At 43.5% G+C, this 19,587-nt stretch overlaps 1 protein-coding gene and 1 long non-coding RNA gene across 3 annotated transcripts; one reads left to right on the top strand and one right to left on the bottom strand.

Moving 5' to 3' along the window:
- Window positions 1-815: 815 nt before the first annotated feature.
- Window positions 816-13,671, bottom strand: LOC100697378 (sine oculis-binding protein homolog). 2 transcript variants are annotated; one of them, XM_025899126.1, is made up of 7 exons: window positions 13,335-13,671; window positions 10,535-10,664; window positions 10,064-10,258; window positions 8,901-9,052; window positions 7,552-7,647; window positions 5,435-7,384; window positions 816-3,225 (listed from the first exon to the last, which is right to left on the bottom strand). In XM_025899126.1, the coding sequence occupies exons 1-6, from the start codon at window positions 13,425-13,427 to the stop codon at window positions 5,444-5,446; spliced, it is 2,607 nt and encodes an 868-aa protein (XP_025754911.1). In that variant the 5' UTR covers window positions 13,428-13,671; the 3' UTR covers window positions 816-3,225; window positions 5,435-5,443. The 2 variants fall into 2 exon arrangements, with proteins under 2 accessions (XP_025754911.1, XP_025754912.1); XM_025899127.1 differs by having other exon boundaries at window positions 5,435-7,363; window positions 13,335-13,666.
- Window positions 13,672-16,582: 2,911 nt separating this feature from the next.
- Window positions 16,583-18,550, top strand: LOC100697644 (uncharacterized). Its single transcript, XR_267744.4, has 2 exons — window positions 16,583-16,727; window positions 17,458-18,550. It is a non-coding gene; the product is annotated as an uncharacterized LOC100697644 (long non-coding RNA).
- The last annotated feature ends 1,037 nt before the right edge of the window (window positions 18,551-19,587 follow it).

The following is a 19,587-nucleotide window of genomic DNA, read 5'->3' as shown; positions in this document are numbered from 1 at the left end:
ACATAAAATCTGGGAAGATATCAATCATTGTGAAATTTTCTTTTTCCAAACCTTGCAAATCTTTTTTTGTCCATACATATGGATAGTAAAACAAATGAAGGATAAGTCATCTTTCATAAATAACCTAAATAACCTCTCAAGGTCATTTAGAAACGTTTCTATAACGTTTCTATAAATGTTTTATAATTTTAACTTTATTGAATAAAGTTTATAATAATAATAGTAATAATAATAATAATAATAATAATAATTATTATTATTATTATTATTATTATTTTCTAGCTTTTTTTTCGGCTGTTTAATGCCCTTATTTTATAGGATAGGTTTTACATCCGGTTTGTGCTGTGTAATTGTGGGTGACTTCCTGCAGGCAAGTCCCGCACATATCCCCTGCCTTGTTATTATTGTGGAAAACTTCCGTCCTGCAGTTTCAATCACTAACTTGAAAACCTGGAAGTTGCCCCCCCACGCTGCCCTCCCAGAATCGTCCAGTCACTCCTCCCAGTAGGTCCACACAAAGCCGGAATTCCTGCTCTCTTATCTCATTCATCTGATTTACCGTCACTGCAAAGATGGTCGACTTCCACTATTTCAGGAATGTTGATGCGCTCCATTTCAGACAGGCTGCCACTAAAAATAGGCATTTACTGACCAGAACCTGTTAGCAGACGGTTTATAAAGCTGTATGATGAGTTTAATTATTACAAAACCAACATGCTGATTTACAGTGCAGCCTCACAAAAAAAGATAATAAAAAAAACCAAACATTTTTTAAAATAAAAACTTAAATAAATTAAAAAAACAGCAAAAGTTTCTTTGATCTTAGAATAACTTTTATTTATTTCACTTTACAAAGAGGTCTTCACCAATGCTTTTATTTAATCTTTATTTGAATACAAACATTTTGTGTCAGATAGTGAGTTTGACAGGGAAGGTCAGAGAGTACCTCTGGGTGTCAGCAAGAAGCAACCAAACTTCTGGTAAAACGGGTTTTCTGTCAAAACTCTGAGGTGACACAGATACTGGGTGAGGTGAGGAAAGGCATTGATTAAACATGGTGAAACTAATGATGGCAGTTTGACTTGTGTGCTTTTTGGCCTCTGCCGTCAGAGTTGGAGATCTCCTGTTGACACTGCAGCTATTTGTATGAAGTGATGTCATCACTGCGCCATACAAGCTGATGAGGAAGTCCCCTTACCAGCCAAGGATGACACTGACTTAAAGGCATGATCTGTGGTGGGGGGAAGTGGGCTGGAATGAGTGGGGAGACGGTGAAATGTGTTGCCACATATACGCGCATGCACACACGCACACCCACAAACTGATAGGTAACTGATTTTGGAATGATGGCTGGGGTGGGCCACATCTGGCGGTATTCTAGCATCAATCAGATCAAAGTGACTGCTTAGTTTAACTCAGGGGAGTGCTGAACTGCTCGCTAAGAGGCTTTGAAATGCAGCTGATTGCACCCTTGGTTTGACACTGCTGTGAGTGTGGCAAATGGCAATATTTGAATTCAAGGACAAAATAATGGCGAGATGTGAAGGAAAAGCCGTCTGCTTGGCTTATCAGTCTGATGGCACTGAGTGCAGCTGTTTGCAGAGATTGCATGGGGTTTCAGCAGACTGTCTTATGGCCTCCTGTTTCTTTTGTCTCAGGTGCAAAGTTACAAAGGCAAGCACTGCCCTCTAGTGGGGCTACAGCATATTAACATATAGCCAAGAGACGTTTGAGAGTTCAGGCACTCATAAAATGAAAATCGTCAAAGAAAAAGAACAAAACAAACAAACAAAAAAAAGAAGAAATAAAGCATTTTTGTGAAAATCTACAGATGCTTCATCCATAAGTTAATATAACATCAAATAGTATCTGTGTCGACTACAAAACTGAAATCTTACAAAGGAACAAGTGTTGACAAGCTGCTAAGTGATCTAGCTGGATCAAATCTCAATAGGTATCCCCGATAGCGGGAACTGTAATACTGATCGCTGCATACTACAGCATTTGATGCCTTTGGGTATAATACCACATTTGGTAATATTACAAGGTTGCTTTCCTTTTCAGAATCGTCTGATCGAAGCCAATAGCATCCACAAGAAAATCAGAATTAGGATCATTCAGTCATGAATGGCAAGGACAAAACATGCATGGCATTCGGTGCTGAAAGTGATTCAAACTCTGATTTGCTATTAGAGACTTGGTAGACCAGGTGAATATTGAATGAGGATCTGTAAATCACACATTTATTTACCAGCGTCATCAAGACGTCTAAAGTGTTCACAGACCATCTCAGCTACTATGTATCAGTAGGTGTACCCTCATTAGTTTAGCTTTACATTGTTTAAGAGGAGGGGTAGGAGACTCTCCTCTGGGGTTGTTAGGCTGCTCCATCATCTGTCTCAACAGCCCGGCCGGACTCTCGTCAGTGAGTAAACTGGATAAAGTCTTAATGTCAGCAGACTGTCTTTCTTCCCTTGGAGGAAGTGAGCTGAGTAGGGAATCACAGGCAATCACTTGTGAGGGATAAAACCTCAGAACTGGTGCGTACCGTATTTAGATTGGGCGGAAAGGTGGAGGAGAGAAGGGTATACTATATTCCTGGCTGTCGGTCAAAAAAATAAAAAAGCTGCTGAAGTCTGAGCCCCCGTCGGCCAGGTAACCCAAAACCTGGAGTGGGGAGTCAGCGTGGGATATGGGGAGAGGAACAATGCAGCTCTTTGTGCAAGCCGGGCAGAGAAAACAAACCGTTTCCCCTGGAAAGAGATCATGTTCAGGCTCCATCTGAGAAGACCACACAAGGCTGATCGGAGCCCTGTCTGCTGTGCGGAGCAGAGAGAGGAGGAGGAGGAGGAGGAGCAGCTTATCTGGGCTGCCACACTGACTCATGCGCGCATACACACTTTAGGGCAATGTCAGACAGGAAGAAGATCTGAGATGCTCCTTTTAAAGCGCTTGCTGAACACAATGTAACACACACGAGCCAGCGACAGCCTTTTGGTCCAAGACAAAATGTGTGACTGTGTTGTGTTCTTCCCCCATGTTGGCTTGTGATGACTTGGCCATCTGGACTTCTTCCTGGGTTGGCACCCTGCTGGTCTGCAGGCAGAGCAACACTCTGGTGGGCCAACAGGCTGAGGGACAGGCTAGAGGGTGTTAGCACTGGTGTTGTCCACAAGAGGGCATGGCACTGAATCTGGCACTGCCGTACAGTGCTAAACAGGGAGTCTGTTTATTAGATAGACAGGGTAGGAGTACAAAAAAGAAAAGAAACAGAAAGAAGGAAAGGGAGAAAGAGAGAGAAAGCAAGTTGTGAGATATCATATATTTTATTCTGTGCAATTTCCATTTACACCATATCTTATATCAACCTCTGCAACCCTGGACACTCATTCCTTAATCTGCCCTTTCTATATAAACATTGAGAATGAACCTTTTAGTCATGTCAACACTCAGATAACTGTTGCACGGGGCACAATCAAACTAAGAACATCTGGCCTTTTTTTCTCTCTTACACACACTTACACAGGCTTTCATTCAAACACACACATTAAACACAAACAGACACACACACACACACGCACACACGTAAGGGCCAAACCAGGGTTCTGTACTCCCTCTGTCCCATTGCGTTTTAGTTTCAAACGCTCAGCGAATACCCATGTGGTGGGATCGGATTACACGGGGCTATAAAATATCCCAAATAAAGGCAAGGAAAACTGAGACAAAAAAACTGGCTGTTTCCTGAGGTGAAATCCTCCAGTTGGCTGCTGACTCTGTCAGTGTGGGAGATTTTTTTTTTTTTTTTTTTTTTTTAAGGCTTTTAGCAGTTCAGACAATATAACAGGACAGCAATGTTTAGCTCAGAGCACAGAGGTGGCGAGCTAAAGTCACTCACATACGACAGCCAGCTCCCATTACACACAACACAAGGCCATAAATCCTTCTGCGCAGCACAAGCGGCACACTGTGATTTCATATGTATTGGTTACTAAGGCAATGCATGGAGCCACAACAAATGACAAAGAGTAAAGTGGGAACTCATTTAGTGAAAGGAAATCTTGTTGCGCTTCAACACAAAACATCTGGGAGTATGAGATAAAGGTTTATGTCGTGCGCCCGCGACCAACAGCTATCCGTTTTTAACGTAATTATGAAGGTGACCCCTGACCTTTTGAGGCTTGGAGTGCAATATGGAGAGAAAAGCAGGCCAAGTGAAATTTAAACCATCTCTGTAATATCAGCGGATTAATCTCGGGACATACAGTAAAATGGTAACATGATCTTGTTATGATGAGATACCAGCTGGTGAGGACGACGGCTGGTGTTACAGCCCTTTGGACTAGTGACAAGTGAAATCAAGAGGGCCTTTGATTGGTCCAAAGTAAGGAGGCTTTCCTGCTGCATTCGAACAACAACATCTGGTTGGCAGAGGATAGCAGTGCTAAGTGAAGAAAAGGAAAAGGACTGAAAAGGGAGAAGGGGGGGACTAGAAACCTCTACATATGAGAGGTATGAGCCAAAGCCAGAACAGGGTGTCATTATGACATGTGTAAACGGATCGCTCTGGTTCTACCCCTGTGTTTTCCTAATGAAGCCCCAGAGCTCTATCACAGCTGAGGGTTTGCTCTCAAATTGCCGCACCTTGTAGTCTGCCTGACAATCACCTCTGTCTCTATAGCACCCCAGAAAGATGTCTACACTGTCTTGTAGTTACGGCTAAAGGAGCAACAGTTTGACTTTATGGTCGCACGGAGAATTGACCTATCTCTCTGTCTGAATGTCATTCTGGACAAGCTAACTCATAACCTCAAGGTCACATATTTGATTCAGCAGCAGCCATTTATCTTTGTCCAAGACAATGAACCTACTACTTTCTCACACAGTCATTTTCTCCATCCATCTGAGAACAGACGTATACTCACATAACTTGGCAAATGTGAGCCTAAAGAAGAGGCTGCGATGCAAACAAAGAATTGTGACTGTCAGTCAGACTGTGGTGAAGTGATCGCCTTTCAAAGTGACTCTCACTGCCTGTGCCCTCCACCTCCTTCCCTGGTGTAACCTTAGAGCACTGGGGAGTGCCAGGTTACTGGGATTCTCTCTCTTTGGCGCCATGCTGTTTAGTGACCATGCGCATGCTGTTAGACCTGTGATTAAGCTTGCCCTCTGTATGTGCGAATGTGTGTGTCCACACATTTTCCAGTCCCTGGTTAAATGGTGTTTAAAAATAATTGCTGGTTTTTATTTAAACCAATGTGGAATACCACAGAGCGTTTAATGCAAATAAAGTTGGTGTCAACTTGGTTTACTATGACATTTATCTTGCCGATGTATCAGTAAGTCTGACTTCTGGTCTTTACCAGATATAAATTAAAAAAGCCGTTGAAAACCGTGCTATCTGTATTTTTCCTCACTTTACATCAGAATCTCTTACCTCCAACCTCTACTTATTCTGATCTCGGATTCTTAGGCATCTCCTCTTCAGAGCTGGCTCCATGTCTACTGCACTGGGCACATTGGCAGGGCTCCGCAGACTACCCTTGTCCCTGAGTTTGGGCAAGAGCAATGGGCCAGTGGTCCCACCTATCTTTGGCGCTGTGGGCAGGGCGTAGGCATGGTCCTCATCAGGAACATGAGAGTCCTCTCCTATGTCCCGGACTACTGTTAAGGGCTCTTCTGACAGATTAACTTGCCCCTCAACCCGCACTGGGCTAACAACAGAACACTTGTTCTCTTTGATAGCCTCCAGCTCACTAAGTGAGGGGTCAGGGGGCGGTGCTGGTAATCTCTGGGGTCGGGAAGAGTCCGGAGTGGCAGTTGTTGGTGAAGAAGACATCCCATTTTGACCATGGTCCTGAGATTTTTGGGCAGAGGATGTGGCACCATGTGGATGGTTGAACTCCTTGGGGCTGGCTGGGGTGCAGGAAGGGGGAGTATGGGAGTCCTGGTGCTGGCAGACAGTGTCATGAGAAGGTGATGGTGACAGAGGAGGTGTGGGTCTGATGATATTGTGAATCCCTGACCTGTTAACCTGCCCAGCTCCCGACTCACCCAGCCCTGATAGATCCACCACTCCATTGGTGCTGGGCTCTAACTTCACTTGAGTCCTTTGCAGAACCCTTTGGATGACTTGCCGCTCTGTCTGCTGCTGCTTATATTCATTTATCCCGTCCGACACAGGGGCTGAGCAGGGGGATTCGTTGCACTGGGCTCTGGGGGAGGATGCTCCACTTTGGGGTGTGGATGCTGGGGACAGAAATGGCCTCTCTGATTTAACCCAATCTGTGTCCCTTGTGTTCAGGTCACTTGGTGAGGATAGCCCTTGAGGCAAAGTTCCACCCATTTTGTTGACTACCAGTCTGCTGTCTGCCTCAGAAGTCTCTGGAGAAGATTGCCTGGTAGACCTGGATTGAGCCCTGTCCACCAAATCTGGCACAGGCTGAATAACTCCGCTATGAGTTGGAGTTTCTAGGGATGCTTTAGGTGGGACTGGAATAGGGATAGGAATGGGTATGGGGACAGGTAGGGGTACAATGATGGGATAAGGCACCAGGACAGTGGGCTGGGGCAGAAGAGGGCTAAAAGAAGGAATGCCAAAGTTCATCATTGGAGGCATTGGGACAGGACCTCTTGGCATCATATTCAGCGGAGGGGAGTGTAAGCCAGGAAAGTAGGCTCCTGGGAAGGGGTGTATCAGTCCAGGGGGATTCATGGATGAAGAAGTAGGGGGCTGAAGGTGAGGAGAGTGCGGAGCTCTGTGGATAGGGCTGGAAGGAGGGCCTGGATGTCTGGGAGGAGTGGCAAGGGGGCTTTTTAAGCCCTGAGCATGAAGGGGAGGCCTTATAAAGGGCATGGGGATTTGAGGTACTGGCTTTTGCTCCAGAGGGGGGCGAGGAAGAGGTGGAGGAGGAAGGGAAGCAGGATGGGGTGACACATCCAAAGTTGAAGGAGGTGGGGGAGGCTGGATGGATCTCTCTAGGGTCCTTAGACCAGAGACAGGGACTTTTGAAGTAGAAGAGGATGCTTCTGAGGGAGACATGGAGGATTCTCCTAATCCACGGATTAGTGCAGGCCCTTTAGGGGAGAGGTTTCTATTACGGGCTTCCCCTGTACTGTTGTTATTGTTCCAAGATTCTGGAGTGAGTAGCTTTTGCCCAGCTACATTGCTGTCTATCCTGCCCTCCTGATTGGTTCTGTTTGGGCTGGAACTGGTGCTGGTGAGAGCGGCGCGGGCTTCCCGGTAGAAAACATCCATCTTGTACTGGTTCAGACACTTGGTGCTGCAGAACTGGAGTCGCTCTTCACCAGATCCAAAGTCCAGGTACTCTTTAGTGTGACGAACATGCTTGCACCAATCGCATACCTGTGGCACAGGGGAGAGAGACTGTGGGGGGTCACTGGAGTGAAAGATTGTATGTGAAAACAGATCTTTGTATAGAAACAGAAGATTTTCCCACTATTCCTGCTTGTTAAACCTTGTCATTTTCATCGCGTATTTATATTAATATCTCACAGTGGAAAACAAAAGATGCATTGATAGTGTCCTCTTACTCTGACATTGGTGTTTATCTTCAGCACCAGTCTGGGCGAGTCCTCTGTATGGGGGTGCTGAGGGGATCTCTCACTATGGAGATCTTCATCTCTGGCCTGACAGGGGAAAACCACAGTGTGACAAACATCACATGAACTACTGTCAGTCAGGTTTCAGACAACAGTTCATCTACAAATACTACACTGGAATCATTCTGCGGTGTCTGGTCTCCAAATGTGAGCTTCTTACGTAACAAGTACAAAATATAGTTTTAAATAAATCGCCTTGTCATGAAGCATAGCATTAGTCTGAACTTCATGCAAGAACCAAGCCCTAAAGGTCAGTGCAACAAAGGAAAACCTGTGTTGCGAAACGGATACAATTCTACAGCCAAGTGGGGAAATAATGCAGGTGATGTATTGTCGTATTATTAATGGTTCTGCCAGTATTAATATAGGAAATTCTTCTTGATTCGTGTAAGCTGATCTCATGTGGATCTGAGTGCTCCCCCATCTCTGTGACCCATTGAGTCGTGTTGAGTTACGAAACATGAGGCAGCTGAAGGTAAGGTATGCACTGAAAGTGGACACCTCGCCCCAGGCCTCCTGGCCTTCCTCTCAGACAAGCAGCAACAAGCCAACAGAAATGCTTTCCTCCCCGCCTCCGAAAAACTAGAGGGCTTGTTGCGCGCAGTCTGTTCAGCCCCCCCCGCCCTTGTGTCTCCGTTGTTGTGTGAATTCACCCACCACGCTCTAAACAACACTGAGGGTGAAAGCAGATATAGCTACTTGTCACCCTGTACCTTTACAGAAGGTATATCCATGTCGTAATGGAGGCTGAAAAATCACGGCAAGCGCATCAGAGCGTTTCTCTGTCGTTGCAGCACTCCTGTCCTCCAGACCAAAGCCACTTAATGGCTGGTCCCTTCTCCATTAACGCGAAACTGATACTAAGTGTCCCACACAAACTTTGACCTCCCTCCCACCATTCCTAAACTGGATCAACCATACGCACTAGGAATTGTGTTCTTAGAGATCCACCCTTTTTAAATTTCTGTAAATGAATCCATCAGTAATGACCTCACGAGATCAGGAGTATCTGTTTCTGCTAGTTTGTATACCTGCCAGAAACCACTTGATGCCCATTTCCCTTTGTGTGATGGGATGTGCCACGGCTGAGGCAAACTGCATATAGAGTACCTGTGTTTGCTTAAATGTATATGGTTGTGTGAGACTGACTACTGAATTTACAGATTACTCATTATCATATAGATACCAAGATTTACAACACCTCACCAAGAAGAAGCCAACATGAAATGTTTTTGACCCTCAAATGTAATGATGATGTGCAGTACATTATATATACTAACCTTATTGCGTTTGAAGTAGGCCCGTCTGCAGGCAGCAAAACACTTCTCACTGCAGAAGCTCTTGAGCTCTGATCCCATACACAGAGAGTAGCGTTTCACACCTTCCTTCTGGCACCACACACATACTATCTGCACATTTTGTACATCTTCCACTGCAGGAGGGAAATCAGAAGAAAAGCTATGTTAGATGATCTTGAAAGCACGAGAATGGTGTGAAACAGCTACAACTGAGTGCTTTTTAGTCTAACAAAGGAGAGCGCACTAAACAGCGCGCATCCAGCTGTGATCTAAACTTCCTGTATGGATGTACCTCACACTGAATGACTCTCAGATTAATATTCTTCCAGGGAACACTGCTGCATCCCTCTTATAACCTTGACTATGACAGCGCTGTTATTTATTTATCCATCTGTAATGGGTGAACCCATTTTATGCTCCTGTACATTTTAATAGTACAGCAGAATACCGACAGAGTTACAATTCAAACATTTTTAATCAAGGATGCCAAAAACCTTCAAACTAAAAACAAAAGCCGCAATTTATTACCATAAGTAGTGTTTGTTTTTCAGAAAAACAAAGTCAGAACAACAGAAGAATTATACGGTCTATAAGGTATAAAAAGGTGCAGCAGCATTAGTTCTTCTGTTTAACTTACTTTACTCTTATTAGGCTACAAATTTTACTGCATTGCACCATAATTGCATGCTGAGTTATCTCAGACTGTTATTACACAGTTATTACCTTTGCGGCAAACGTGGCTTATCTCATGGGACACTTTACAGGTTATCTCTCTTTTTAAGAGCTTGTAGCACACAGAATTTCCCTTTATTTTGTAAAAGAATAAAAATTTTAATATACAGAATTATTATATATGTATCTATAATAATTTTATATATAATATAATTACAGAAAGAGGCACCAAAGCAAGCTCAAACTACTGCACCTAGTAGGGATGTCTCTTTATCATTGCTCAAGAGTCTAGTAGGTAAAAACTGAACCTTCATCATCTTCTGGAGCTTGACACTACACTCTGACCTGTTAGCACATGAATATCAAACTAATCATGAGGGTAGTACTACTACAAAGCAGAATCAGTATAAGGTATAAGGAATGCACAACAATCAACATTTAATCTCCTCATGTTTGCTCCTACAGCCTGCTACCTGCTGATGGCTTTATAAGGGGGACGATGACAGGGGCACTCTTGTGCTCCTTCGGGGTCGTCAGGGATGAGCTTGTTGAGGAAGAGGAGGGTGACGAAGATGGGACGCCGGAGGACTCTCTCTCTCCGCTCTTGTTCGGCAGGACCAAGTGGCTGACTTTGGTGTCCAGGCTCTTGGGTTTTGGCAAAGAGTTTTCTGCAAGACACAAACAGATTCCAGTGTTAACTTGAATTTGTCATGTAACGTTACACCGTGCAGCAAATCTGCAATACGGCCTACATGATACTATAATAACTTTTTCACAAACAACAGTTGTATCTCAATGAATGACACTCGAGAAGTTCTGACTACAGGAGGTTATGTTTAGCAAATTTGTGCAGTGACTCAAAGTCTGCATTACAACCTGCAGAACCTGTTAGTGTAAATTTAAGAACACTGCACCAATAGTGAACCCTCGACGGCTGCCCTCACCTTTCAGCACAGACACATGCTGACGCCGTTCTCTGTAGTTTCTGATCTCGTTGGCCTCTGAATCTCTGAGATCTACCTTGTCGTACCCGTACCATCCAAGGAGTTCATTCATGGTGCTTTCTGCAAAAGTCTGCATGAGAAAAGAAATCAGTGATTAGTGATAATCTGCGCATATGGATAACTGAGCTATGCCTGCCTACAAATAGGAAATTGTGAGCATGCATCTACGGGTTATTAATGGAAATTTTTATCCTATGTTAAACATAATCAAACCTTCCTTCTCTGAATCAATGTGAGGGATTCTTTCTCAGCCCCAGCCTGGTTGGAGAAATGAATAGGGGCACAGTGGAGTACAGTATGACGCTTTTTCCATGATGTATTCAAGTTGTTTACTCTTGCTAAATCTGAGACGGAAAGGTTTAAAACCTAACACCAGTGTGAAATCTATGAATCATCCTTTGTTTATCTCTTTTAATTGGAAAAAAGAGGGAGAAAGAAAACTTTTCTCCACAGATGGGATGTGTGGTCTCAGTTTTTTTTTTTATTACGACCAGATGAAAAAAAAATACAAAGGTCTCTCTCTTTATCCACCCACCTCTCTCTGTGGCTTTGGAAGAACTGGATTGGAGGAGAAACCTGATCCGGAATGGGCAGAAATCAGAGCGGGACACCCTACACCACAGCCAGGTCCCACGGTTCTCGGAAATGCCCCACTCTGCTCTCTTCTTCTCTTTCCAATGTCCACCACTCTCTCTCTCTCTCCGTCACTCTTTCTCCAGCTTTCCCTGTCCCTCCCTTTGCCTCTTTTTCTCTCCTCTGCCCCCCCACCTTCCATCTTCACCATCCTCCCCTCCATCCCAGCACCTTCCAGCCCTGACACCCGACACAGCACGGCCTCTCAGGTTTCACCCTTTTCCAGCACAGCCAGTCTGCTGTGGTGGTGGTGTTGTAGTGCTGTAGTACTGACTGCACATTCTTTCCCCTGCTTTCCTCACTCCGACCTCTGTTCTGCACTAGGGCCTCAAAGAAATGGATCTCTCCCTCACTTGCTCACTTTCTGCTGTGTGTGTGTCTGGGAGAGTGTGTGGGTGAGTGCAAGCAGAGGTATCATATCCAGCTAAATATGCCTAACGATGATTAAAGTCAAGTATCCGGTGTCTGGTGCCGTGCTCGGGGTCTGACGTGGAGGGAGTAGGTCCGAATGTGGTGTTGAAACAGATGTATTACAGAGACAACACTGGGACGGACCTCAGCTGAGCTAGAACTCAGTTTGCCAGCCTTCCTGCCTGTATTTCTTCCACAGTCCCCCCCCCAGCCCCCTTGCTTTTTCATCATTTGACCAGTTTTTAAGGTGCACATCTTATGGGATTTTACCCGATAATTTGAATCTTATATGCTTCCCATCATGCCTAATTTTGGTATCTTGATGTTCTCCAGAAGTTCGACACTGATGGCAACTCTCCTACCGTATCTGCACGCACAACCCAGTGCCACTTCTTTCTTTTTTTTCTTCTTGTGAACGAAAAGACGGGCAATATTTTTTCTTCACCCTCCCCTCCACTTCCCACAATGTTGTTTTTGTTTCTTTTTGGCAGTTTAGACAAACATCTGCTTTGCGAGAGTGACAAGCCATATCCCAAACCACAAAGAGAGTTGCAGCCAAAGGCAACAAACTGGGGCCGACCCTGAGATTCAGCCCAGGCAGGCTTACATCAAGCGGGGATAGCGTTTCACATGTTTTGATTAAAATTAGTTAAGATGTAACTCTACACCTCCCCTGGATATCAAACGCTACAATCCAAACCACTTACACAAAAAGAGCACATTTCCTCTCTCACGAAGGCCAGAATACCCCCCCCCCTTAAGAAAATGACTTTTTAAAATTGTATTTCTCAGCTTCAGCTTGAAGAAGCCTCGAGTATCCCTTACCCCACCACAGTCAACAGTCTCAAATAGCCAGTGTCCAAACCCAAACAAAGCAGACAACCCATGGATTAGTTTCCATGCAGTAACAGGCTCATAATAGTGGGAGGGAATCGTGCCTGTTACTATGATTTAACTTATTACTGCCTGTGCAGTGGCTCTCCTTCTACACAAAGAACAGTGGGGAGATTCTTAAATGACATGTCATCAGTGAGCACTTCAAGCGGGAGCTTTCGTTTAATGTGATGTTTGCATTCTTTAACAGTCTGTGACAGTGATTTTAGAGCTTTCCCAAGGAGCAGGGCTATTTAAAGAATATAAATGCCCTGTCTCTTTTTCATGGGGGCAAGCCTCTGTGGTACAGCAAGTGAGCGCACCACAGGAGGGGGGAAGAATTGACGCACATCTGGATCTCCGCTGGACAAGACTGCGCGTCCGGCCACAGCTGGCCTGACATGGCGTCACAAGAAGGCAGAGGTCAGACTACTCTTCAGCACTAACATTTATATAATCAAAACGTCCCGTGTCTGTCTTTGCGTCTGTTTCAACTTGGATTTATAAACACGTTTATTAATATTTTCCTGTTGTCTTCTTAAAGATGGAAACTTTCGAGGTTTTTCTTATTTTGCAACAGCTTCAGGCAGTAGGATATAATTTTTTATGTATAATATAATACATAAAAAACAGAAAGCGAGCATTCATTAAAAGCAAATATAGTTTTTGATATTATTCCCCGCACTGATTTGTGCGCAGCTGACTCACTCGCTGCTGCGTACTGGAAGACGTTGTGTGCGCAAAGAAGTTATCCCCCTGTCTCATCTGATTACAATAATAATAGTAATAATAATTTATCAGTGGCACACAAACCGACTCTCACCTTCATCTCCTGGTTGATTTCCCTCTTTACGGGGTGCGCGGGTTTCCTGCTGCGTTTATTTTCCGGTGGTCTCCCTTTCTCCATCTCTGGCATAGTCCCGGTCTGGCTGGATCCGATGCGGATCAGTGTTGAGTGTCGGTTGGAGTAGTTTCAGTGGAGTATCTCAGAATGAAAACTGTCACTCCTGGTGACAGCGGCTGTCATTCCCGGACGTCCGAGTCCCTCATTTGAGGCTTCACACCACTCAAGTCCACTGAACATGCGTGCACTGTGCGCTGGAGGCTCCGCCGCTGAGCAATCTCAACTCCCTCTTTCCCACTTCTGTCAAGTTTCTACGGAAAACCAACATACGTCTTCCGCTTTGGACTTTCAAAGTATGACAACTGTCAACTGGTTCTTGAACTGACAGAAACGAATCCAGAATTAAAAACAAAAACACAATTATGCTAATGATTTGCGTCAACGCGCAAAATTTGGTTTCCAAATTTTAAACACTCTTGCGAGAAGTATTTTAACTTAACTGAAACATGAACCAGCAAAAAGTTTGCCATCAAAATTTAATTGCATTTGCTGGTTTTTGCAATATTTGAATGTTGCAGTGTTGGTATAATATAAAAAAATAATGACATCTGACATCATCTGACTCTGTAATGAAAGATGAGAATGCTCTCTCAAAGCTCATTAACTCTGTTTAAAACCTACTAAGGTTTATTATGTCATTTGTTTTGTAAAGTTTAATTGGCCAAAATTATACGTTATCAGTTAATGTTTCCCCTTCAGCTCTTATTATGAAAGGTGCATCGCCTGGTTACCGGTCTCATTCGTGCGCGCTCTGTGAGGGGAGGGCTTTGATTTGATGTAACCCAACACCTGGCGCCCACCCCTCCCAAATCTCAACAGATACATTTCATAAGGAATGCAAAGACTGTGTTTTATCTGAGGGGGCACAGAACAAACACTGTCTCTAGACTCTTGTCTTAAAATACAGAGATGAAAAGAGCGCTGCGAGTTAAAAAAGATACCAGAATGTTTGGAGCTTTCTCAAATGGCATCCGTCTGATCCGCGCCCGTGTGTGTACGTGCGTGTGCCCGCAACATCTAAAACGTCCACATTTGGCCTCTGAGCAATCTTGGCTTGAGGAAAAGTGCCAAATGCCCGAGGACAGGATTTACACAAAAAAGAGGCGTTTGTTCGTGTCTGTGTGCGCACAGATGAACATAAACATTTCCCACATGTTTATCGCTAATGCGAAGGCCACTGAACTTATTTCCGTATCACGTTTCTCTGCTGGTAATGAAAGCATTGAGGATATCTAATTGCTTTACGCACATAAACAAATTCAATTCCTTAGCCGTAACAACTTTTATTTTATAACTTTTACTACAATTCTCCTCATTTTGTCCATTATTAACATGTTAACAGTATGCAGTATGGCCTACAGCAGGAAGGTGGGTTTACATTGCTTTTCTGCATCATTGAAAGCGTCTGTCTCGCAGACCTCGCGGTGTCGCCGAGCTCTGTGTAGAGAGACAGACAGGTACAGACACAGCCGTGACAAGAGGGATAATTCAGAATTTTTTTCCCCCTCCTTGTCTCGAGTTTACCTCTGGTCTGCTCTGGTTTGAGGAATCCAGGGACCACGCTCGTGTAAACAGAAATCCGACCCACTGCGCAGGGCTTGGGTTTCGCCCCCGATGATGATACTCGATCCGTCCCGGCTTTGGGAACAGGGCTTATCTGATGCCTCCCCCCCCTCCCCTACTCTCCATAACAGCGCACATCTGGTGCCTCTGCAGGGAGCGTTGTCCCTTTAGGTTCCTCTGGTGGGGGTGAAAGCTGGAATAAGAGCGCCTCACTATTCCCTCAAGAATCCACTTACACAAATGACAGAGGACTAGAGAAAGTCTTTAGGTCTAAAGTTACAATCCTCAACATCTGGAGAGAATCATAAAAAGTTGTCCACTTTGTGTACCATTACTTGCATTACCGTACACGGTTACATGATTACAGCGAACGTATACCCTGCAATTTAGAAAACGACAATTTTGGTGTCTGTGTTCAGCGTTAATGGAGGGACATAAAAGTTTGATCCCCCTTGTGGTTGAGCGGTGTGTCCTCGCCGACAGAGGGCGACGTCTACCCATTAGTCTTGAATAATTGTGCAAGTGAATATAGCCCGGTGTTTTCCCTGCATCAAATTACATGCAAATATAGTCATCATGATAGGGGCATCTGTGTTACAAGCCTGGCTAAATACACCGACTTGTACCATGGAAAATGACTTAATTTGTCATTATACTCACATTTCCCTAAGCAGTTAGGGTAATTATATAGATATTCCGGCATTACTTTTACTCTGCATGGAGAAGCAAAACAACAGCCATAACAACAAAAACTTCATATACATATATATATATATATATATATATATATATATGTATATATGTGTGTGTGTGTGTGTGTGTGTGTGTGTGTGTGTGTACACTGTGAAACAACAGGAGGATAGGTCTGGGTTAAGGATTTGATTTTGTAGTCTATAACTTAATACAAAAATGCAATAAATAGATAAAAAAAAAAAAAAATCATCTATCTATTACAAAATTTCGAGAAGTCCAGATATTTAATAGTTTTTTCTGAAAGCTCTGACACGGCCTCTATGAGGGAAAGCTTTTACCCTGAACACTAGGCGTCGCTGTTGCCACACTTATTTTTATCAAACGTGCAGCGACTGCTCAACAGGTTGGACACTATTCATTTATCAGTTTGAATTTTTTTCGCTTCTTTTCCCGGGAACAGTACAATTCTGAACAAAGCACCACATTCTTCAGCTCAAAACAGACACCTCAATAATCAAAAATCAGGGAAAGCCCAAACCGCGCTGTTCCCATCAGCAGCCCTTCACCATGGCAAAACATGCAGGAAAAGTGTGGAGGTTTATTCAAGTGTTCAGAGAGTTTGTTCCCTGTGGTGGTAAAAGCGAAGTATGTTCAACAAGCCGCTGAGCAAGGTTTTTACACATGCACACAAAGTAGGCAAACTCGGGATCGGGACGGAGCATGCGCGCCAATCCCACCTCTCCGAAAAATACTGTATTTATAATAAGCTTAAAACGAGCCATTATTGTGTTATTCTGGCCAAATTACCTTAGGTTATTATATTACATTTTTATAACACTATTTCCACCACGTCCGGCACACCGTTAGGAACCTTATACGTCACAGACCTGCAGCTGGTATAAAAAGCTCCGTCTGATCCAGCCTCCACATTAGAGAGAAGCAGCGTCTGAGAGCATCGTAAACCATCTGGCCAGGTTACAAAGAAAAAAACAAATGTGCAAAATGACGAATGTTCAACTAGGAGTGGTTTTGCTCGCCATATGTTTATCAACACAGGTAAAATGATCTTTATGTTACATTTAAACAGCATTTTAGCTGTGGGATTGATTTTAGTCAGCAGGGAGTGGTGGGAGTGTGTTTTTTAAGGGCTTGGGGGATTGTGTTTTTATGCATTAGTGGGGGTGAAAAATAATGGTGTAGTTTGTTTAACTTTAGTCGTGTTTTAAGACATTCTATAAAGCGGTTGATAGTCTGGATTACAGCCGGCTAGACATGGAGATCTCTTGGGAAATTAACATGAGTCAGTCATCTTCCAAATTTGTGGCGTATCTTTAGTTCATTAAACTATAGTCCTTTTTTATTTTTATTTTTCCCCCTTTTTCACTTTTTACTTCTTGATGAGCGTGTGCTCGGGTGGATTAATGATTCAGGTGCTGCTTGCTGTCTACATTATGCAAAGGTGGAAGAAGAATCTAAAGTTTCTTTTAGATGCAGTCTGCCATACGAAACCTGACACGCAAGCACAGAACCTTGGTCTATCTTTTCTTCTTGGTCACTAACCAATCCTGCTATGTTGTAAAGAAGAATAAAGTGTAGTAAAGGAAAACTTTTTGTAAACACGGACTTACATTTTAATTAATTGATTTTGCCATAAAGTTTTTTTTTCTTTTGAATCTAACTTCCTTATTTCAATGTTCGTCAAAAAACCTGAGGGAGTTTACATTTATTGGAAAAATAAATTCCTCACTCTGCATCCTCTTTTTTCTACTTCTCCTTCCTCCAACAGATGGTCTCCTGGACTGCAATGGCAGTCAGCAGCAACAGCACAGCTATGACAGCAGGGGGGAACTCCACCTACAATGGTACCACTACCACGGCCACAGACACCTTTAGCGGTGCAACCAACTCCACCTCCGCTACTGGAGCGGGCGTCTCACTGCACACAGGCACCTTCACTTTCTTGATCCCCTTCGTCATGGCAGCCTTTCTCCTCCAAAGCTACTGTTGAAGCCCGGAGCCCACAGCCCCCATCTTCTCTGCCTCAACACTCCTCCTCACCTCCCATCCCATTATCCCACGCAGTCCAGCCTCTCTCAGAGACCACAAGACTAACATGGATGGGCTCTACAACCTTTCTACGTCCTCCTTAAGTAATGCTAAAAAGTATGTAAGTCAAGACATTTCTTTTAACAAAGGGGGTTTAGCCTACAGCGGGAGATCATCACCAATCCAACTTCCTTCAGCCCCTTGCACGGATTCAAAAGGAACAGTGGTGCATCCAGCTTCCCTTTTTGGCTTGCATTTCCTTAGTCATGCCATCACATTTTGGAGATGCTCAGGGCTGCGGGTTTTCATGTCACGTGTCTCGATTGAAATGCGGACCACTTGAGTGTACAGAGGTTCTTTTTGTGGCTTCTAATCGACCTGGCAATCAATATCAGAATGTGTTTTGTTTGTTAAAGTTTGGCAGATACAGTAGGAGGTTTGAGAAAAAAGTATGAGCCAGATGACCTCTTTAGTTGGTTTTACAAACAAAACAAAACAAAAAACAAAAAAATGGCTCTTCAGTCTTTTTATTAGAAATGTCATTGAGATGTATGTAGCAAAAAAGTTGCCACATGATGTGTCAGTTTTGCCTTGTGATTTTTAAAGAGCTGTGGTCTTTTACAATGAGGGTTTGATTGACACCTTTGCTCCCTTCATCCAACGGTTAGGTGCAGGAAATGAGTGTATGTGAAACCATATGGGAGGGGTTGATGTTACAATTCCCCCTTATAGTTTATATTTTGTATAAATGGAAATGTTGTACTGTTTATTAGTTTGCGTAAAGATCATTGAAGAAACGACAATGTACAATAAATTATGAAAAACTACAACTGTAATCGCTTCTTTGATTCTCATTTTGTTTTAACATGGCTAACTTTCCAGAGGAAACATTTAACCAACTCTATCTAATCCTTTGGTTTTCCCACCTCCAAACGTGCAGGCCATTTATCATCCTTGTGCAGTGTATAGAATTAAAGGGTGTGGTGATATTTTATTCATCATTACTAAGCTGCCAGGCAGTCGAGACAGGCAGTTGCTGAGCTGCAGGCCAGAGAGATGGACTCAGCACTCCCTTGTGCCCCTAAAGATCTACTCTGGATTTGTGCCAGAGCAGTACTTACCGACTGGATACAAAACAATATCAGCCCCTATGGTGCTCTAGTGACGAACAACATTTAGACAGATGGATGATGAGTCTTCAATTTTGAGTTTAGAAGAGGGAGAGAGGCCATGCAACAGCTGATAACATGCACAAATGGGTTATTTCAGTCTGAAGTTTGAATACCATTATTTTTATCTTTCAATATCTGAAAGAATAAAGATGATGTCAAAGACCTCTCCAGGGAACACAATGTCAAATTTGATTATGTACTTAAACAGGTTTGGCCTTTGGCTGTTACTTAACACTGTCTAGTCTTGTCTGTGGCTTAATTCACCAACAGCTGCAGAGTATAGAATAATATCTGTGGAGGCATGAGATCAATTGAAGTTCATATGATTCTAACTGAAATATTTTCTAAATATCTAATGTATTCAATACAAGAAATGTTTATTTTTTTCTAAATATGCTCTCTTGGGGAACGAATGAACAGCAGATTTAATTAAACTTAATTAAACCTAAAGTCAGCTCTTCTATTATCCCATTTGTAATAGTGCGTTTAGGGGCGTCATTATTCGTACACGGAGCTTCAGATTTATCCCTCATTATTCCATGCATCCATTTCCTTTTGGGGGTTTTGGTAGCTCTCTGTTATTCACTGCTAGTCTGGCAAACAAAAAAAAAAGCTACCAACAAAGGGGGAAAAAAATCAACACATCCCATACGAGCGTGCCCCTATGATGACAGAGAGTAGCGTGTGGCTCGGAAATG

This window comes from Oreochromis niloticus, linkage group LG15, assembly GCF_001858045.2.
Source record: "Oreochromis niloticus isolate F11D_XX linkage group LG15, O_niloticus_UMD_NMBU, whole genome shotgun sequence".
Lineage (NCBI taxonomy): Eukaryota > Metazoa > Chordata > Actinopteri > Cichliformes > Cichlidae > Oreochromis > Oreochromis niloticus.
The sequence above is the reverse complement of the archived record's forward strand: the minus strand, read 5'-3'. Positions and strand labels throughout refer to the sequence as shown.